This window comes from Misgurnus anguillicaudatus, chromosome 20 (assembly GCF_027580225.2).
Source record: "Misgurnus anguillicaudatus chromosome 20, ASM2758022v2, whole genome shotgun sequence".
Taxonomy (NCBI): domain Eukaryota; kingdom Metazoa; phylum Chordata; class Actinopteri; order Cypriniformes; family Cobitidae; genus Misgurnus; species Misgurnus anguillicaudatus.
Window position 1 is genome coordinate 33,048,875 of NC_073356.2, and position 22,794 is coordinate 33,071,668.

At 37.2% G+C, this 22,794-nt stretch overlaps 2 protein-coding genes across 2 annotated transcripts in view; both read left to right on the top strand.

Moving 5' to 3' along the window:
- LOC129454953 (C-type mannose receptor 2-like) overlaps positions 1-22,794 on the top strand; it is a 131,578-nt gene that overhangs the window by 9,974 nt on the left and 98,810 nt on the right. The gene's annotated exons all lie outside the window — the stretch shown is intronic.
- Positions 2,304-20,896, top strand: LOC141351433 (uncharacterized). The gene is made up of 8 exons (XM_073858150.1): positions 2,304-2,466; positions 3,343-3,468; positions 7,621-7,788; positions 10,901-11,082; positions 11,786-11,901; positions 13,031-13,183; positions 20,368-20,566; positions 20,846-20,896. The coding sequence occupies exons 1-8, from the start codon at positions 2,367-2,369 to the stop codon at positions 20,894-20,896; spliced, it is 1,095 nt and encodes a 364-aa protein (XP_073714251.1). The 5' UTR covers positions 2,304-2,366.

Consider the following 22,794-nt stretch of genomic DNA (forward strand, 5'->3'; position numbering starts at 1 on the left):
TCTCCACATTACGTTTTTGTCCTGGTTCTCAAAGAAGCTCCTGGAGATGCTGCCTGGTACGTCTCACACTATTCATAGCACCTACATGCTTGCGGTCCATCTTCATGATCTTATGGATGTTTCTCACGAAACCATTGAAACACCACGGCACTAATGATTTTAGCTTTAAAATGTGTAATATAGTAACATTAAAAAGCATCAGAATTAACACAATACTGTGTTCTACCTTGCACAATGTGTGATTTCAACATAAGAATTTATAATTGTAAATTTTATCTCATTTTCTGCTAAAATTCTCATTACCGCAATGTGTCCAGCTGTGGTTGAACATGCGTTATGTTGTAATTTAATCAAATTAACACAAAAATATTAAGAAAAAAATAAATGGATGTTTTGCTAGACTACTTCAGATGACAGAAAAAATATTTACTGAATATTCATGCATAATAATAATAATGAAGAAGAATTAGGGAAATGATGTGTCCATGCCTGATGTTCTCATCCTCCGCAACACACTTTGAGAACAGTTTAAGCACACATACAGAATTTTAATAAAGTTTGATTTTGAGGGACCAAGCACATGGACCAGTTACTTCAAGATGGCTACCAGATAAGATCATTTTTTTTACAGTTAATTTGAAATATTGTCTTGTCAGAATGCTTACACGACATTTTGATTATCATTACCGCAACAGATGCTTATTAAATGTTAATTTAATTAATAGAAGCATAATACTTTGATTTTAAATGCATGTGCAGAATCTCCAAATTATGTTCTTTCAGGTTTGTCATGTCATTTTGAAAATATGTCAGTGTTGATATTTTCTGACTGTTGCGGTAATGAGATTTTTTAGGACTAATTTTTTAAATTATGTTACAAAAAGTGTTAAATGATAAGTAAAAGTTTTTAAATTAATGTTCCCATTTACTCCAGACTTTGTTTTTCAATGTCTGGTGGGAAAAAAGTAAAATTAAGGAATTTTCAAACCAAGTTTTCGTGAAAATCACCCTTATAGAGCCCCAAAACCCCACAGCCAGTCCGGCTGGCAGCTCAGGCTGTGGCCAGATGTGTCACCACTAGCTGCCACTGCCGCAAATTGAGCTTGGCCCTGTTTTAGTTCTGAGAGTCAATTAAATTAAACTATTAAAGATTTGAGAGGCAACCTTGGATCTTTATTTAAGACACAACTCTCACTATGGCGTGCTGCCACCATGCCAAACACTACGCCAACCACGCCTGCAGAAGCGCGCACGCACACACACATATATCTTTAAGCCAGGTCCTTTTTTTAACAATTACAATTCACAAGACATAATTTATACACATTAAACATTAATTGCATTCACCAACAACATGTTTCAATAAGTCTCTCAATGTTTTAAAAAGTCTCTAAATCTCTCACTCAGCATGTTTCAATAAGTCTCTCAGAGCATTTCTGTACACGAATAGATCTTCTCAAGGGTATCTTTTTATTTGCTCCATTTGTTCCAATTCAACAGATGCCTCCCTAAACAAATGTTGACGATTTCTCCTTAACACAGCACCACTTGGCAGTTCAATATTATAAGACCTTGGTTGAATTTGTTTAAGTACAATGCCCTTCTGATTCCAGATCTTGAATTTATCTTTGAATCTCATCTCTTCACCAGCAGAAAGTTCTGGCAAATGACGAGTTCCTTTATCGTAATAAGCCTTCTGTTTAGCTTTTAGCTGTTCCTTGTAACTTCTGACTTTCTCACCTTCTCCAAACGGCAAAAGATTCTCAGACATAGTCAAATTAGAACGAATACGACGACCCATCATCAAGAGATATGCTGGTGAGTATCGACATTCAAGAGGTGTACTATGATAGGCAAGCAGTCATATAAAAACTACCTCCATCATCTCTTGTTTTTTTTTCATTATGCTCTTCACTACTGCAACAGATTTTTTTACAAGACCATTGGGCTGTGGAAAATGTGGACTAGAGGTTGTAGTTTTAAAGTCCCATTCTTTTGCAAAACCACTGGATTTAACAAATTGAGGGCCATTATCAGTGAAGACTTCTTTATGTCAGAGCAAAAATTGACTTCATGCATAAGATTACATTTTCGACTGTAGTTGTACTTAGCACATGTAAAAATGTCTGCAGTCTGCACCCACTAAATTGATATGGTCTTTCAGTGACTGGATGTGGTTGTAGAGGTTCTCTTGGATTACTATACACATGTCTCACATTTTGACACAACAGTAGTAATGTACTGCGAAATACTATAAATACAAAACCAACCAATCGGCATTAACAGGCGGAAACATTACCATATATAAGCAACATCACCGCTGTGAACAGAAGTTTGTTTCAGTGTGTTTGTTCAAGTGTCCCAACATGCAGATGATGAGCACAGAGAGAATGAATGATAAACTTAACGATGAACCTGACCCGGATTTGACTGATTACTGCAATACTGCAGATGTGCAATATTCAGGTATGTTGTGTTATTTCATTTTTATAATGTAAAAGTGTGTAAAAGCAACAGAGGCATAAATTCATCAATGTAAAAACTTTTACGATCTACTTCATTTTTTTTGGGGTGAAACATTTTGACACTTAAAAATACTGAGTAAATTTAAAAGCTTTAAAATCTAGTAGATTTCAATAATTACATTTATTCCATATCACATTAAATTGAGTTGATAAAGTAGAATAAAACAAGTCTTTATAAGAGTTAAGTCCACTTTTGGACTATTAATTTTTTTTAAATAAATGCAATAGGAATCCCTAGTGAAGAAAAGATGAGAAACATAATTAAAAATGTTTTGTGAATATTATTTAACTAAAAAAATATGAGGTGCATTTATTTCATTATTTTTATTATTCCTTTAAATAAATTATTCCTTTATTTAATCAAACAATACAGTTTAAATTGTGTCATAATTAAGTCATAATTAAAGATAGCAACTTAAGTTTTAAGTTGATATTAAATACAAATAATATTGATTTAAGAATTATATATTTTTTAAACTTATAAAACTTATAATATTTATATAATTGTGCAGCTCTTAATAATCTTTTTAACTTAAGCTAATGTTAAATACATAAAATATTAATTTGACATTTTCACAGTTTTAAAAACTTACATTTATAAGAGTAGCATTTAAAAAAATGTAAAAGAAATATTAAGGATATTTATTACACTGTAAAAAATATTTTTTTGTTGAATCAACTTAGATTTAGAAGTCACGTCAACTTACTATTATTATTCTTGACAAGTTAAATATAGGTGTCTGAGAGTTGTGTCTTTATGCTGCTTAATTTATGTGAAAAGCTCTTATGTTGTAAATCAAATGTTTTTTTTCCACAGTTGTGAACCATCCACGAAATAATGGAAAGCGACCATTTTGTCAAAGCCCTTTCAAGGTGGCAACCGCATGTCTGACTGCCTTCTGTCTCCTTTTACTCATGGTCCTGGTGGCCACTAAGTATTACAGTATGTACTTCTTCTTTTCTGACTGTTTTCAAGATTTGTCAACTAGTTGTCATTTAGACACCTTGAGTCATCAATCTTACACTTTTCTCAAGTTTTCTGCACTGTCAAAAATAAAGGTACAAAGCTGTCACTGGGGCAGTACCCTCTAAAAAGGTCCTAATGTGTACCATTTAGGTACAAATATTTATCTTTGAACTGCCAATATGTACATTTGAAGTACGTATATACATTATTTGGGTACAAAGGTGTACCTTTACTGTCCAGTGACAACTTTTGTACCTTTATTTCTGAGAAGCTGAGCACAAACAAAACAGGTTTGCATGCAGGTTTAAATCAATACTTTAGTAGTAGATCGGGGGATTTCAAACTTTTTGTCACCCAAACCTCCTTCACCTCTTTTTTTTCTTGAGATTTTAAGCATCACAGCAATTTCATAGCACATTTTCACGTGTAAAGCAACACCAAAGAGGTTTTTTTGATTGACAAGCCAGAGCGGCAATGATGATTGCGATGACCGCATGAGCAATTGGCTGATGTTTTTAAGGCCCTATCTTGTGCACAGATGACGTATATTAATATTATTACTTTCAGTGCACCCAATAAATAGTCTTTTATCATTTAGTAAATACAGTTTCAAGTAATATTGCAAAAATTTATAAAACAAACATCCTCTTTTGCACCTTTAATTTCAAGTACTGTATATAAGGGCAAGTTATTTTCAGTTAAAGGGTAGTTCACCCAAAAATGAAAATAATGTCATTAATGACTCACCCTCATGTCATTCCAAACTCGTAAGACCGTTCAACTTATTAGGATCTTTTAGGATCTTTTAGTCCGAGAGCTTTCTAACCCCCATTGAAAATCTATGTACGGTATACTGTCCATGTCCAGAAAGGTAATAAAAACATCATCAATTTAGTCCATGTGACATCAGTGGGTCAGTTAAAATGTGTTGAAGCATCAAAACTACATTTTGGTCAAAAAATAGCAAACATTACGACTTTATTCAGCATTGTCTTCTCTTCTGGGTCTTTTGTGAAGTGCGTGTGCGAGACTGAAGTCACAAGACTGCAGTGACGCTGCTGATGTACGACGCTGCTGACGTGTTATCTGGTGCGCCCCAGCACTTTTTTTGTGCCAAAGCTTTGTTTACAGTCTGAGGGAGACGCACGCTAAGTTTGAAAAAAAATCTTCGCAAACATGGATAACACGTCAGCAGCGTCATTGTGCACGCGCTTTTGCAACAGACGCGGAAGAGAAGAAAAACCTGAATAAAGCCATTTTTTTTACCAAAATGTTTATATATACAGTGCCCTCCACAATTATTGTCACCCCTGTTTTATTTGTGGTCGTGTACTTCTAAAAATTCTACTTTTTATTTAAACAACATAGAACCCAAATGCAAAAAAAGACAAAAATCCAACCTTTGATTTAAGTAAATTACTTTGGTGGTAAAGAATTTACATGTTTAGAAAAAAAAAACTTGAAATCATGCGTTCCACAATTATTGGCACCCCTGATATTAATACTTTGTACAACCCCCTTTTGCCAACACGACAGCACTTCTACTTCTATAACATTTCACAAGATTGGAGAACACAGAGAGAGGGATCTTTGACCATTCTTCTTTGCACATTCATCCAGTGTCCTGGGTCCTCTCTTATGCACTCTCCTCTTTAGCTCGCCCCACAGGTTTTCGATTGTGTTGAGGTCTGGGGACTGAGATGACCATGGGAGGACCTTGAGTTTGTGACTGCTGAACCATTTTTGTGTAGATTTTGTCACATATTTTGGATCATTATCCTGCTGAAAGCCCCAATGATGACCCATCTTTAGCTTTCTGGCAGAGGCCCTCGGGTTTTTATTTAAAATGTTTCGGTAGTTCAAAGCAGAGTCGTATAATAAGAGAGTTACGAAACGCTTTGATCTCGCCGCCGCGGGGTCACGTGATTCATCTAACTTTCTACAGTTCCAAACTGTCAATCTGTTTGCATAGGTTTTCAGCTATTTTAGGTAAATATTAGCTTGTAATGTGAATTGATTACTATACTTACTATGTTTATAACGTTTTTTTTACTAGGGAGTGATGGAAATACAGTAAATCAGTTAATAAAGATAAACAGTTAATGGTGACCCAAAAATAACTGTGGTTATTTTTTTAGATTTAATTGCACAGAATTCATGATAAATTAATTTATCTTATAAAATGTCATAAAACTGGGTCCCCCTGGCACCATCTCGCGGCCCCCCTGGGGGCCCCGGACCCCAGTTTGAGAACCACTGTTATAAGGCATTTAGCTACTCGCTATTACCCCCTAGTGTTACTCGTAATAGATAAAAAAAGATAAGTATAAAGTAGATGGCCACCAGTAATAAAATATTATTATTCACACATTATACACAACTCATTAAAATATAAAAATGTTACTAGTTATTATTAACGATAATCATTACCTACAGCAGAGTTCATAAAATATCACTGTTGACTCTATTCATAAAATGTCCGAAAATGTAAAGAGAAACGGTAATTTCATCGATTTACCAGCAGGTGCCATTGAAATGAATGGGCTTCAGTGCTGCGTGTGGAACTATGCGTCACTACCTACATTCTTACAATGGACGTCTATGTGAGTGTCGTAACTCTCTTATTATATGACTCTGGTTCAAAGCATTCATAATGCCATGCACCCTAACAAGGTTCTGAGGGCCTTTGGAAGAGAAACAGGCCCACAGCATTACAGATCCTCCACCATACTTCACGGTGGGCTTTTCGGGATACTCATCTTTTGTTTTACACCAGACCCACTTAGAGTGTTTGTTGCCAAAAAGCTCAATCTTAGTCTCATCTGACCAAAGCACATGATCCCAGTTGAAGTTCCAGTACCGCTTAGCAAACTCCAGATGTTTAAGTTTGTGAGTAAAGGCTTTTTCCTTGCATGCCTCCCAAACAGCTTGTTGGCATGTATAGAGGGTCTGATGGAGACTTTGTAACCCCAAGATGCCACTCTTTGATGCAATTCTGTGACAGTAACCCTACTGAAAAATCCAGCTAAGACCAGCATAAGCTTGGTGACCTGGTTTTGGCTGGTCTCCCTGCTTGATTTTAGCTAGTTTTGCTGGTGTAGGAAGCTGGGGTTTGCTGGTGTAGCAAGCTGGGCTAGCTGTGTTTTGGTCACATTTTAAGCTGGTCATGCTGGAATACCAGCTGGCCCACCAGCATGACCAGCTTTGTCAGGCTGGGAGGACCAGCGTAAACCACCTTAAACCAGCTAAAACCAGCTACCAGCTTATGCTGGTTTTAGCTGGATTTTTCAGTAGGGAAGCTTAGGAAAATGTTTTACTTCTCTAACCATACTCCTCACTGTGCGTTGTGGCAAGATAAACTTGGGACCTCTTCCAGCCTTGTTTGTCACTGTTCCAGTTGTTTTAAACTTCTTAATGATTCCTCTGACTGTAAATACGGGCAAGTTAAGGCGAGTGGCTATTTTCTTGTAGCCATTGCCTGACTTATGAAGGTCGACACACATCTGCCTTACTTGAATGGTGTGTTCTATTGTCTTTGCCATGGGTAAGAGAATTAGACCTCTTTGTCACGTCATATTTATACTCCAGGGAAACAGGAAGTCATGAATTACTAATTAAAACTTCCTAGATACCCTGACCAACTTTAACTTTTTAACTACAGAAAAATATTTAAAACTTTTTTTTAATTATTTTTCATAGGAATTGTTAGGGGTGCCAATAATTGTGAACAGGTGATTTTATAATATATATTTTTTTCCTAATTCGTGGACTTTTTAAAAATTATTATTAACTTGTGCTATAGCGTATATTTTTCAACATTTTTCTGTTAGAGATTATGCTTCTGCAAAAAAAAAGAAAGAATTGATTTGATCGTTTTTAACACATCTTAAACAGGGGTGCCAATAATTGTGGAGGGCACTGTGTGTATATATATATATATATATATATATATATATATATATATATATATATATATATATATATATATATCCAGGTTTGGCACAACAAATTTCAGCCTGATCCTCACACTCTGATGCATTATGTGTTATCAGTTTTTGTCCATGTTTTTCTCTTCATTCTTGGAAATCCCTGCATGTTTATCTGACGACGCCTTCCCTTTTGTTTTAGGTAAGAGTTCTTCTGTTCAGGATCTCCCCTCCAGTCCTGGTGAACCTCAAAAGTTTGCATACTGCCCCCCCATTGGCGATCTGTATGAAGAGGTGCAGATTTTAAGTAAAGTGAATAGTGACCTGGAGGAAGAGACGTCACAGCTGAGGATCAAATACACTGCGCTAGGTTTGTGACGTGAAAGTGTGTTTGTAATAATAAAATTAATTTAAGATGAAAAAGCAATAATAAAAATGCTCATCAGTTTTTATGCATTTTTTCATTGTTAACTGTAAAAGTAAACATTTGAGTCAACTTAAAAAAAAACAAGGTCATCTTTCACACGCCCTTTTTTGAGTTAACTCAACAAACAGGAACTGTCCACCCAACTCCAAAGGTTATGTTAAAATTGTAAGCTGGCCCAAGATAAATAGTTATGTTTACATAATGAATTGTTTGTTCAGATTACTCAGTTTGCCAAGTTTAGCAAACTTTCTGACACATTTTGGATGAAAAATGTGTTTCAAAATCCAATCAACAAAATAATATTTATTACACATCTCGTTGGAATGCTTGATTCTGATTGGCCAGCCAGTGGCGACATTTGCAGGTTTGTTATTTCCAGATAACTTTATTCCCAAATAACTACAAGACTAAATATGAATAAAAGTGACAAGAAATAGATTCATGAGACCAAATACTGCTAGTTTGATCAACCCAAAACAAAAAGTCCACTTTTTTTGACCATAAAACACAGATACATCAGAGCCAAGGATGTAGCCGGGAAGAGGCGAACACTGCAACCGCTGGCCACGTCTGGTTCTCACGTCCGAATCTTTCTAAGCAAATGTTCAATTAGGCTCTATGTTTACTGCAGATTGGAATATACATATACAGTACTGTGCAAAAGTCTTAGGCCACCACCACCAGACTTGTTGTTTTAGAAGTTTTAATGTTCATCAATATTATTTTTTAATCAGTTTTATTAAGATACAAACAGAATTTCAGGAAATATGTACACATAAAAAAAATCAGGCATTTCTTTAGGCATCGTCTGTGTTTAGTGTGACCTCTCTTGGCACTAAACACATCTTGAGCCTTTTTTTGAGCAAAATTAAGTAAAAAGACTAATTTCTTAAAAATTTGAAATTCGGGTTTGATTTTATTGATGTTTAAGAGATCTTGCAGTTTCCTGCTATTGCTCAAGTGAACATGACACTTTAGTTTACATTTGCAGTTTTTAACACTATATGGGTGATTCTCACGAAACCATTGAAACACCACGGCACTAATGATTTTAGCTTTAAAATGTGTAATATAGTAACATTAAAAAGCATCAGAATTAACACAATACTGTGTTCTACCTTGCACAATGTGTGATTTCAACATAAGAATTTATAATTGTAAATTTTATCTCATTTTCTGCTGAAATTCTCATTACCGCAATGTGTCCGGCTGTGTTTGAACATGCGTTATGTTGTAATTTAATCAAATTAACACAAAAATATTAAGAAAAAAAATAAATGGATATTTTGCTAGACTACTTTAGATGACAGAAAAAATATTTACTGAATATTCATGTATAGTAATAATGAAGAAAAATTAGGAAAATGATGTGTCCATGCCTGATGTTCTCATCCTCCGCAACACTTTTTGAGAACAGTTTAAGCACACATACAGAATTTTAATAAAGTTTGATTTTGAGTGACCAATCACATGGACCAGTTACTTCAAGATGGCTACCAGGTAAGATAATTTTTTTACAGTTAATTTGAAATATTGTCTTGTCGGAATGCTTACACAACATTTTGATTATCATTACCGCAACAGATGCTTATTAAATGTTAATTTAATTATTAGAAGCATAATACTTTGATTTTAAATGCATGTGCAGAATCTCCAAATTATGTTCTTTCAGGTTTGTCGTGTCATTTTGAAAATATGTCAGTGTTGATGTTTTCTGACTGTTGCGGTAATGAGATTTTTTAGGACAAATTTTTAAAATTATGTTACAAAAAGTGTTAAATGATAAGTAAAAGTTTTTAAATTAATGTTCCCATTTACTCCAGACTTTGTTTTTCAATGTCTGGTGGGAAAAAAAGTAAATTTAAGCAATTTTTACATTTTCATGCTTGACATTTTTAAAACCAAGTTTTCGTGAGAATCACCCACATACACATTTACTCTATTTTCTATTTATGTATTTATGTATTCTTTATGTATTCTATTAAAGAGACTGAGAAACAATTATATATGATCAGTATAACATTGCAAAAAAACAAAACATTCAACGATTTGCGCGAGTAAATTACATACAAAGTCAATGCGTCCTCGCGTGGGGCAATGCTATTGATGCAATATGGGTGCCGCTATTTCGTCTATTGAGTTATGACATTCAAAACAAACAGCCGAAAGTTTTACCTGTCATTCTGGCCTACAAATCCATGACAGAAGAAAGTATTTCCCCTACACTCTCAGAAAAAAAGGTACAAAAGTTGTCACTGGGGCAGTACCCTTTCAAAAAGGTACACATTTGTACCCAAAGAGTGCATATTAGTACTTTGAACTGCCAATATGTACCTTTAAAGGTACATATTTGTACCCAAATGGTACATATTAGGACCTTTTTTAAAGGGTACTGCCCCAGTGACAGCTTTGTACCTTTATTTTTGACAGTGTACAAACATTTTTTTTTTTAATAACTCCAATGTTGGTTTCTAGTTTTCTTTTTCAAGCTTGTGCTGTCGATATAGCTGCGGCCTCGTGCCTCTGGCCTTATCACAACCGATATAAAGCTACTGTATATCACACGACTCCGAGAGCGATATTCATTTGATGTTATGCACTGTAGATGATGATAACTCTTTGCAATTTTTCTCTGAGAAACTCTGAAACTCCATTTTTGGCTGCAGCATTGGGGGAATTGGTGACTCTCTGCCCATCTTGACCTCTGAAAGACACTGCCACTTTGACAGGCTTTTTTATACCCAATCATGTTGCCAATTGACCTAATACATTTCAAAATAGTCCTTATATGTACATTTAAATTTTCTAGCCTCTTATTGCTACCTGTCCCAACTTTTTGTGGAATGTGTAGCTCTCATGAAATCCAAAATGAGCCAATATTTGGCATGACATTTAAAAATGTCTCACTTTTAACATTTGATATGTTATTTATATTCTATTGTAAATAAAATATAAGTTTATGAGATTAGTAAATTATTCAATTCCTTTTTTATTCACAATTTCCAACCTTTTCTGATTTGGGGTTGTAATTGTTTGCCACTGTTTGTCTTTATAGAAGCAGCGGCTGCCACAAAATGCACTCCAGTGACAGCAAAAGGTTCCTGCCCAGATAACTGGCATTATTTCCAAGGCAGCTGTTACTTCATCTCAGAAGAGAGCGAAAGCTGGCCACAGAGTCAAGCTTACTGCAAACAGAAAGGAGGACACCTGGCTATCATCCTTAACGCTGATGAACAGGTGAATAAAAACTGTGTATCTTAAACCTTTTTCACACAGCGCAATGATCCCAGTAAATTGTCAGAGCGCCTTTTGTATAAATGCAATCACATCATTGCTTCTGGGATCGCTCTTGTAAAGGGGACCTAGTAACATTGCTGTAACATTTCTGGAGCGCATGCTGTGTGAACAAAAAATAAACAAAAAATACAATTCGATCCAATACCAACACAAACTATGTCATGGCAACTTGGGATAAAGCGCAACTTGCTGAGCAACATGAATTTGCACAAAGTTGCACTTTAAATTGTCCAAAGTTACACCTTAAATTTCAGACATGAAAAGGTGATATCGGCCCAGCCCTAGTATGAAAGTGAGAAAATGATGACAGAATTGAGATTTTTGGGTGAACTATGCCTTTAAGGTCCCACTAAGCATACTAGAAACCTTCAGGATGGCGTGCAAAGAACCATTTCTTTCTTAGCATTTAGTCATTTAAAGTACTTTTTTTACTACAAAGAACCATTTGTGATTTAAAAGTTTTTTTATGGAACCATTTAGCCAACAATGGCATTGTGAAGCACCTTTATTTTAAGAGTGTATTGGCTTGTAATGTGAAAGAAGAAATGACTTGTAAGCTAATACCTTGAAAAAGATGTTGACAACATTACTTAACAATGACATCTATTTCCAATCATATCTGACCTCTTGACCTGATGAACAGACTTTTATATGGAACCTGCTGCCACGTGGTGACTGGAATGCCTACTGGATTGGCATAACTGATGAAGAGACAGAAGGTGACTGGCGCTGGGTGGATGGAACCAAACTGGTTGGAGGGTGAGTGAGAACATTTGAGTCGAAGATGTTAGAACGACTCTAGATCTCAACAGCTTTTCAATATTAAATGGCAACATATATTTCACAGCAAGCATGTGGTTAAATAGTGAATCATATTCTTTCATTTCTCTTTTTTGTAGATAAGTGATCTTTGTTGTTTAATTTATATTTCCTTCCCATTATTCCTTCCTTTTTTGTCAATATAGATTTAAAGGAGTTTGAAATGAGTTGCATTATGCTTACTCTGAAATAACACTTTCTGTAATTGACTGACTCAACAACAAAATAACAAAAAACAAACTTACTGCCAGCTACAACACAACACATCGGGCCTGTACTGTACTAACAATATTGGCCTCGACATACTTAAAATATTATCATACATAATTTTAACGATATTATAATAATGTCAGAGGTAATCTTTTAAAATCGTTATGCACCTGAAATGACAATTTTTGTACCTTTTGTACCTTTATTATGATATTAATGTGTTGTAATGTTGTATTAAAGAGCACCTATCCTTCGATTCACAATTTTACATTTTCTTTGGTGTGTAAGTGTGTATTAGTACATGTCAATGATATGCAAAAGGTACAAACCCCAAAGTAAATGATAACACAAGTTATCGTCTCCAACGTAAATCTCTTTTCTTGGACTACAACAAACACATAGAGTGTAGTTTACTTCCTGGGATTGATGATTTAGACAACTCCAACATTATCATGATTCCTCCTGCTAGCATTGCATTGTGAGCGAATCTTTCAAACATGGTAAGGAGCGTCACATTTCCGGCTGACGTCAGAGGTATTCAGACCAATTAAAACGTACAGATTAGCTGGCCAATCAGGGACACAGCGCTTTTCAGATCAATAAGTTTTGTACAAAGTCAATGTATTTCAGGAAGACAGGGATATCTGGGGCTTAAAAAATGTGTGGTATGTAGAAAATGTTGTGTTTTTTTAACGATAAACCACGTGAAGACAATGTATTATATCAAATACACAAAATAACGTTGGTTTTTAGCAATAAAATTGGTGCCCTTTAATATGTGTATTAATAATAAATCATAGTACCCAAGGTAAATCTGTCTGGAATAAACTTATGTAGCACCTTATTGTCTTTTTTTTAGTTTCTGGGAACACGGCGAGCCTAACAATGTCAATAATGAGGACTGTGGCTACATGGTAAAAACTATGGTTTTAGATCGTGTAGCTACAAAGAGCTGGTACGACGCCCCATGTCAGATGTACAGGCCTTGGATCTGTGAGAAGGCGGCAGATATGTACTCTTAATCATCTCATATCATCATCTTCATCTCCAACAGAGCTTCAAAAATGTTTAGTTTCAAGGTGTTTTTGATAAGAAATGTTGCAGAATGAAGAAGGAAGTGCTATGAGATATGATTGTACTTTGTATGCTTGATCTCAGGATTTTAATGATTTTAATCCATTTTAAACCATTTACTGTTTTAGGGTCAATTAATTAACCTTCTAAGACCTGGTGTGACCAAATATGTGGACATCACATTTTTTGTTAAAAATGTAAAAAAAATGTTTACAAAAATTGTGATTTTACTAAATAGGTAAAGTTTGTCATTAATTTGTCTTTATTTGTTTTCAAGTAAAAATAAATTCTGCAAGAACAAAAACAGGTTTCCTCTTTTTTGTATTTATGCTAATTTCACTTTTGTCCACCAGGAGTCAGTGTTGAGCTACGTGTTCAGAGGGCGAATATTAATGGGCCAGTTATTGTTATTGCTTTGAAATGGGACTTCTGTTAAAGAAAATATATCGCCTGGCAGTGAACTTTGAGCTTTTATCATTTTACAGGTATTATTTATGCTCTAATAGCAACATTATTCACTAACTAAAGTTTGAATGGGATCAGGAAAAACTGGACTTTTAATTTGTAATATCAATTGCTCTTTTCAACATCTCCACTTGATTAATTCACTCAAAGATTTTCTATTTTTAATTCCTTTATATTACTTCTGGTTTTATAAAGGGTATTATAACCAAGGGTGCACATAACGTTTTCTCAAAGAAGCTCCTGGAGATGCTGCCTGGTACGTCTCACACTATTCATAGCACCTACATGCTTGCGGCCCATCTTCATGATCTTATAGAGCCGCAAAAGCCCACAGCCAGTACGGCTGGCAGCTCAGGCTGTGGCCGGATGTGCCACCACTAGCTGCCACTGCCGCAAATTGAGCTTGGCCCTGTTTTAGTTCTGTGAGTCAATTAAATTAAACTATTAAAGATTTGAGAGGCAACCTTGGATCCAGGGCTGTGCACAGACCTTTTGAGGGGCATGTGCTGAAACTGAAAAAGGGCACCCCCTCCAAAAAAATATATTATAAATATTAATTTAATTTTTTTCCTCTTTGCATACATAGTTAAATAAAATATGTTTGAAAAAAGCTATTCTGTTTGGTTTTATGAGCTATTTTTTATTATTTGGATAACATGTTTATGTATGCCATTGAGAAGAGGGGGAAATAGGAAATTAAAGATCAAAATTGGAGATTATATAATACTATAGCCATACCATTAGCATATCCAACATGTATCTGCATACCTGGCAAAAACTTTGCGGAGGACCAGGAATCTTAGTCTCTTGCAGGTGCACTAAGTACAGCGGGTTGTTCTCTCTCATGCACTACACTTTCCTTAAAATATGCCAGCAATGAAAATGTATAAAAATGTAGTCTAATCATTCAGGGCTAACTTTTTCGTTATTAGGAGCACTGTAGCCCCTGAGAGAAACTGTTAGGAGCGCAAGAAGAAAATTTTGAGCAAACCTTAAATCAGCCTGCAACTATTCACATTTTCCACAAAAAAACTGCATTACTGAAAAATACTACTGTAAATAAACTTAAAGGTGCAGTGTGTAAATTTTAGCGGCATCTAGTGGGAAAGTTGCAAATTGCAACCAACGGCTTAGTCCACTGCTCACCCCTCGCTTTTGAAACACATAGAGAAGCTACGGTAGCCGCCACCGGACAAACATATCATCGTTGGCGATAACTTAGTAAAAAAATTTGTTCATTAAGGCAGTGTCGGCGCCAGAGAATACAGAATGAGGGGGCCTCCTGTTTCACTGGGGGGCACCTGGTTCATCTTATTATTATTTTATTATTATTATTACGGCACTGTAAAATGCTTGGTACTGATTGGCCAGTCGCAACATTCAAAGGTATTTTATTCCTTGAACAACCGCCTGAAACACAGCCTCACCTGGGTACTGCGAGCGAGTCACGTTAACAGGGACAGTTTAATACCTACGAATTAATACAGAATAAATATGCATAATTAATAACGTATGAGATTGTATTAAACCGAATGTTTGTATTTTGACTTATAACTTGTTTTAACGCGTCTGGCTTTTAGCCATTAAGAAACGTTTTCCCAGAAGGTTTGTATTTCTTAAAAATAAGCTAATAAAAGACACCAAATCAAAATGTTATGTCTATTATATATTTACTCATATAGCAACTAGCCGTGAAATTAGCGGGATTGTTACAGCCAGCCAAGTTGTTGTCGCAAATAAATCCCTCACTATAGTAAAAACATAACTTATAATGACGTTAAAGTGGAAGACTGGATAACTCACGCAAATCATAAAGACCAGTACATAACCAAATAACAGCAAAAGAAAACAACAGACATATCTAACACCTAGGGTGACCAGATGAGATTGGCTGAAATTCGGGACGGGGTGGGGGGTGGGTCATCCAATAATAGTTTTATTTATTAATTTTATTTAATAATAAAAGACAATGAATTTCAAACAGAATCAATCATATTAAAATAAGTACATATGCATATAAATAAATTGATATAATACATATAGTATTTGATACTTTATACAATAATAGTTCATACAATAATAGTTTTCTTTATTTTATAATAAAAATAAGGAATTTCAAACTGAAGTTACTGAACTAATCATATTTTTATTAATATAAGTACACATGCCTATACATTTATATAATACGTATAGAAGTATTTTTTTTAACAAAGTGCCTTGCATGCCATCGACCAATCTGACTCCTTCACGCGACTGACTGTCACTGCCTGCACTTTCAACTGTCCTCGCAGTTGCTGCAATTTTCGCTCTCTTAGTCAACTCTATAAAACAAAAAGGTCCTTTTGTCTTTGTGCATGTAGATGAACAAGATACATTAATAGAAACAATACAACGTCAGCATATTTCGCGGAGGTTTTAACTGCTGCCAGCACAATGAGAGCCTAAAGTATAAAAACAAGATGCTGCAGCCAATGGGCAGCCGGCGGGGGCTGGCTGCAGGATGACTTAACCTCCTCGCTCATGTTTTATCAGACAACTACTAGATTGTCTGATAAAAGATTTTGCTTTAGTATAATTTTCGGGGAAATTAAAGCGGGATTCGGTTAAGATTTAGCTTCAGTATGATTTTCGGGACAATTAGAGCAGGATTCGGGATTCGGGACAGCAGCTTAGATTTCGGGACTGTCCCGAATTTTTCGGGACGTCTGGTCACCCTACTAACACCAGAATGAACTAACGTTATGCATTTTACCTTCAGAAGAGCTGCAGGCGACAAGAGGACTTTTTAAAACTTTTTAAGAAGGTCCCTTTATTTGTCGCGAAATTTCTTCGTCTTGCCCAAATGCCAAGACTTACAAGTGTACATTACTTAGACAATGAGTTCTCACGCATGGCGATGAAGACCCCGAACGTGACAGTAACTTTCAGTGCAGACAAAAAACTGGGGGGATAGCTTTAAGAATTTGTGTTGTTCAAATGTAGTGGCTGCGTGTGTGTAACTGGCGGACTTTGTTAGCATTGCATTGTGGGTTAGTATTTTAATTATTATGTTTTTATTAATTATACTCCAAATTTTAATCAGTATTCATTGTATAACAAAATGTATTTGCAGCACATTTTTTAAATGATCAAGTTCATTATTATTTTGAGAAGTAAGGGGCACAGTGACTTAAGTGGCCGGGCCACGCCTCCCAGGGCCCGCTCGTGGCGCCGACACTGCATTAAGGCCTTCTATAGAAAAATGGCGGCACAAAATGGCAGCTTCCATGTAAGGGGATCCTCAGTGTATGCAGATAAAAAGGTCTCATTCTAAGGTAATGAACACATAACGGTTCATTATGAAAGGTCTTTATACACCCCTGATATAGTTTTGTATATTATTTTGCATTTCTGTCAAGAGATCCTTTTAAAAATTACACACTGCACCTTTAACTCTATGCAGTTAATTTAAGAATAAAAAGTTAAGAACCAAATAATCATACAACAACCCCCTTGACTAAATGTAGGCATAAGATACAAACATATACAATAAGTTATATCTAGATAGCATATTGCAGTGGTTCCCAAACTTTCTCAGGGTGCGGCCCCCCTTGTGTACGGTGCATTCCTTCGCGGCCCCCTAAAGAAAATTTGTGACAAAAAACTGTTTAAAAACGGAAAATTTTAATAAAAAACATTAAATTATACAAAAAAGTAGTGATGTTGGTTAGTAGCCTTATTTTTTTTTAGGTTTAATTACACAGAATTCACGATAAATTAATGTATTTCATGTCATAAAACTGGGGCCCCCGGCCCCCAGTTTGAAAACCACTGGCATATTGTAATGAGATGAGTGACAGCAGGGGCGCCGTTAGGGGGGGTTCAGAGTATGCCAGGCATCAGACCCGTCGCCAGACCTCAGTCTTAAGGGGGGCATATGAAATGCATGGGAGGGCACACTTATTATTAGCCTACAGTACGTATACTTATAATAATATATACTCTATTCGCGCAGCACGTAATCACCACGTTAAACAACCATCAGCAATATGACCAGATGGCCTATAGCCTACACACCACATTACATATAGAAACAATTTTATGAATATCCATAAATCTATACAATATATTACATGTAACACCAGAGACATCTCTCAAACATTGCATTTTAAAGCAGTCAACAAAGGGATATGCATTGCCATGAGACACGTACACACACACACGCACGCAGACTTTGAACCTACGGTACTGTGGAGGCAAGCGCTGTCGTCTCTCCCTCCCCTCCTGTCAGTATAGCGGCAGGCGGCGTTTCTCAGAGCAGAAGCTCCTCATTAATAAAGTGTCCACTCGGAATTAAACTTGTGAGTGAGGTCCTTTTCAGAAGCAAGCTGAATCACCGCAGTGAACAAGTCCATATCTTCTGAATGTAGTAGTATGTTAGGCCCGGGGTCGGGCTCCACGGTAGAGTTCTTCACAGGTCCACTTAGATCCGAAAACCCGAGGTCCGACCCGAGACCCGATCGGGTTCGGGTCTAAAAGTTTCACATGTGCCTCGGACACGGGTCGGGTACAACAATAGCGGCATCGGGTCTCTGGTAATTTAAAAATGAATGTGTTTTTTCTGAACGGACCCGAGAAGACCCGAACTCTCTCGCCTGTGTGCGTCAATGTCCTTTTCAAACCTCTCATCTGTTTGCCAAGAGCGCCTGCGACATTGTGTGGTTGTCGGAAGGTTCATTTTCGTTGAGACAAACATGTCAGTCAATTATAAATTTACATTTTAGCGGTTAAGTTACGTTGGTGTCGTCGTCAGATAACAAAGTAAAACCAATGGAGCAGCTCGCCAAATTGGTTGCAAGGCCAGCGGAGTTTCTTTCTGTCTGACTGCTGCGCTTCTTTTGGAGACTGTTGTTGGGCTTTTAACCATTTGCGGATAATATCCATCTTAAAGCAGTATAGCTAAGCGAAAACTCATCCAGTTTAAAAAAAGTGCGGTAACTGTTGAGCGGCTACACGTACGTAGCCTCGTGATAGGCTGTTGCAGTGTAGCTAGATTCCCATCAATCAAACAAAATCACACCATTGTTTTTTATATTTTTAATGTTTTAATTATAAAGAATACAACATTAATGCAACACAAAATTAGCAACATTAATAATTTAAAATGACAGTATTTTTTTAAATACTGGGGGGGCACAAGCGTCCTTGAGGGCGGGCCCGGCCCCCTAAGGCCCGCCCATAGCGACGGGTGTGCCAGGCATATGGGCCCTAGGGGGCCCCACCGTCATCACTTTTCCGTTTTTTTATTGTACACGTAAATAATAACACTGCAGTAAAATGTAAAGTAAATTAATATAAAACTTCTGTGAATGACTTTGTGTTAAGTAAAAATGAGACACTTTCAAAAAAGCAGCGTGCAAGCATGACAATGCAATTACATATTTGTCGGTTCTGGTGGTTTTTTAATTTGATTGTGCGTGTATGGATATGGGTGAGTAGGCAACATTTTGGTTTGGGATCAGTTTGGTGGGTTTGCTATGCAAAGTTACCACAAATAGTCGACAGCCCTACAGTTTGACATTTCAAGGTCTCACATGCCACTAAAAAGCGTTCATGCTGATCCCAAACTGTATAGCCGTTTCTCAATACCAAGTACGCCAAACTCGGACTTGTGTCCTTCGTAGTTCGAACTTGCAAGTTCAGATGTCACAGGGTGACTTAGGGTGGAACCAAAAAGGGAGAGGAGAGGTTCCGCCCGGACAGAATTTTTAAGTGCACCTTTCGCTTCCCAGTCTCCCTGGCAACACAGTACAGGAAGAAACGAGCCACAGGTGCAGCCAATTTATGTAGCAGCTCTGATTAGAGGAAGGAATGAGGACGGGCCACATAAATGAAGCTGTAGCAGCACACAGGGGAAGAGTTGTTTGGGGCACGAGCTCCACTACTGCCTAGGGCAGACCCAAATCACACGCTCCGTCCTCGGAGGAGCCGGAGGGCGCCGTTGATCCACAGAGCGCTTAGAGCGAGAGGAGAGAGTACGGCAGCCAAGAGAGGCAGAAGAGGACGGAGCTGTGAGAGAGAGTTAAAGGATCACTGCACCTGGCTGGTTGTGGTGTTATACTGAAGAGCTTTTGGCAGGGTCGTTTGTTGGGGCTTTTGCTGTTGTGTGTTGTGCTGCTGCTACTTTGTGTATTCTCCTCAGGCTGTGCTGGCGTGGCTGTATTGGGACGAAGGGAAAGCATATTGCTGGAAACCTGCAACGAAATAGAAAGAAGTGTGTATTAACTGTACTGTGTGTCCCAGCCAGAAGCCTGTTAAGAAAGGTGAGGTAGTTACATCATTCCTACCATAGTTATTTTATGCTGTGTCCGCTGGAGAGGTGAGAGAGAAAACCCCCAGTGTGTATTAACTGTAATGTGTGTCCCAGCCAGCAGCCTGTGAAGAAAAGAGAGGAAGAGAGATCATACCTACAATACTTATTGTATGCTGTGTCCGCTGGAGAGGTGAGAGGGAAGCCCCCAGTGTGTATTAACTTTACTGTGTGTCGCAGCCACCAGCCTGTGAAGCAAGGAGAGGAAGAGAGATCATACCTACCATACTGATGGTATGCTGTGTCCGCTGGAGAGGTGGGAGAGGAAACCCCCAGTGTGTATTAACTGTACTGTGTGTGTGTCTCAGCCAGCAGCCTGTGAAGAGAAGAAAGGAAGAGAGATCATACCTACCATACTTATTGTATGCTGTGTCCGCTGGAGAGGTGAGAGGGAAGCCCCCAGTGTGTATTAACTATACTGTGTGTCTCAGCCAACAGCCTGTGAAGGAAAGAGTGGAAGAGAGATCATACCTACCATACTTATTGTATGCTGTGTCCGCTGGAGAGGTGAGAGAGAAAACCCCCAGTGTGTATTAACTGTACTGTGTGTCTCAGCCAGCAGCCTGTGAAGAAAGGAGAGAAAGAGAGATCGTACCTGCCATAGTTATCGCGTGTGTGTTGCTGGAGGGGTGAGAGAGAGAGAGACCCCCAGCTGTGTGACACCATCCGCTGTGCGTTGACCATCCTCTGTACAGGAAGAGAGCCATACCCGGGATCAGGAGCCCGGTCCGCACACGCCTACGTCCCGTTGTCCCAATACTCACTTCTTTTCTATTTTGCCTCCAGGAAGAAGAGGAGGGCGCCACGGGAACTACGAACCAGGCGGAGGAAGCCTGAGGTACACGCCCCTCCCCTTGCCCATTGCTCTGGATCACGATCCACCTGGAGAACAGAGCAAGAAAAATTTAGTTTTAAACTTCCCCCTTCCCTGCCCCTACTTAAAGTCATTTTAATTAAATTAAATAAAAGATTATTTTTTACACTTATCTGCACTTGTGTTGTCTGGTCATTGGGTTGGTTTTGGGGACCTCCTCGAGGTGGAAGTTAACAGGGGTGTGACACAGACTCGGAAGAACGAACTTCTGACGCGAAATGCATTCTGGGAAACTTCGCAGACATAAGTCCACACAAGTCTCCTCTGATGCATCCTCGATAAAATGGGCGGATCAAGAACACATCTGGGGATTTTATGTGAACTTGGGCTTGATCCGAACTTTGAATTGGAATAGTACTTGGGCCACGACTGATGACGTTTCACAAGTCCACAAGAACACAAGTACAGACAAGAACGCATATTGAGAAACGGCTTATGTTTCATGAAAAATATTTGTGTTAATACAATATTAGCATAGCGACTGCTGACAACTATTGCATTTTTAAGACGGACAATAACTTAATAGGCGTAGTTAAAAATAGTATTTTCTAAATAAACATGAAATAGGAGAATCGTCTAAGCCATAATTGAGTTAAATTTTAAATGATTAAAGCAGGTTTTAATGTGACAGCGCATCATTTTCAAAGTGAAAGTGATTCATTTTTATTCAGGTTTGCAACGGAGGTTTTTGCCCAAAATAGTAAGTGCAGCTATTATAAACGCTATAGACGGTTTCATCTGACGCACGTCACGTGATACACGTCTGGATCCTAACCTTACTTCCGTTTTCGTTTTTTTTAAGGTCTGACTAGTTGCTAAACTGATCTCTTGAACAAATGCCTCGTCGAAAATAACAAATGTTTTGGTTTCCTAGGTAGTCTATGTGTTGTTTTTTTGCTTGTTATATAAATAAACTACGTTTAAAGAACTTTGTTGTTATTTATTATTAGCGGAGTTTACCGGAAGTTACGTGCAGCCGCTTGTTTATGTTGTTACTGCTGAAACGGTCTATATCAGATTGTTTTTAACATGTATCCTAATAGAGAGAATGTCTGTTTTATATTTATGTTTGAGTATTGTTGTGTTTAAATATTGTTGTAATGTTGTTAATGTTTTGTTTTAATTTAATTCGCCATGGGCGCTGTAATGGGTTGAAGGCTAATATGACGATACAAATGGGGTTATAAGACATAATTTTAAGTTTAAATTAACTTTTGTTTGCTTCAAATGTTTGCTTCAAATGAATTTCGTTTAATATAATTTGTCTCTTAATTTTAATCAATGTTTTGTTGATAAGTTTTGTGAATATTAAAGAAAAATGACATTAAAAAGAACACTGTGCATATCATTACGTAACAAATAAACTACTGCTATACTACGAAATGCCAAAAACATGCAGTATTATCAGCAGCACATTTGATTGCAGCATGCTTTTGACTTTTAAAAATCAACGTCATATTTAAAACTTTAGCCGATTGTGCTTTTTGCAATTTCTGTGTCAGCAAAGGGCGTGCACGTGCGAAGCGCATAGCCTACTCTTAAAGATCAACGTAATATTAATTTTAATTTTGCCGGCCACGCTTTTTTGTCATGAGCGGAGGACGGAATACCACACATACATACAGAGAACAGCAACATAAAGAGAATTTAAGTTATTTTGTGTTTTTCTGACGAATACGGTCAGTTTGTAAGAACATTTTTAAATGGACTATATAAGATCATCAATATGAACTCTGAAGAATGAACTATAGGCAAAACATAATTGTACACATTTAGCTTCTAAAACCGTGCAGAAAACTCGACTGCCGCGAATTTCAAAGCACCTTCCATAGATTTCCATAAATTCAGAAATGCCTTTCCA

Bases quoted from the DNA above. Each gene is read 5' to 3' on its own strand.
- LOC141351433 (XM_073858150.1), top strand. From the start codon at position 2,367: ATGCAGATGATGAGCACAGAGAGAATGAATGATAAACTTAACGATGAA. The intron at 13,184-20,367 runs GTACTCTTAATC...TGTGTGTCTCAG, and splicing joins TGTGAGAAGGCGGCAGATAT to CCAGCAGCCTGTGAAGAGAA. The intron at 20,567-20,845 runs GTGAGAGAGAAA...TTTTGCCTCCAG, and splicing joins ATGCTGTGTCCGCTGGAGAG to GAAGAAGAGGAGGGCGCCAC.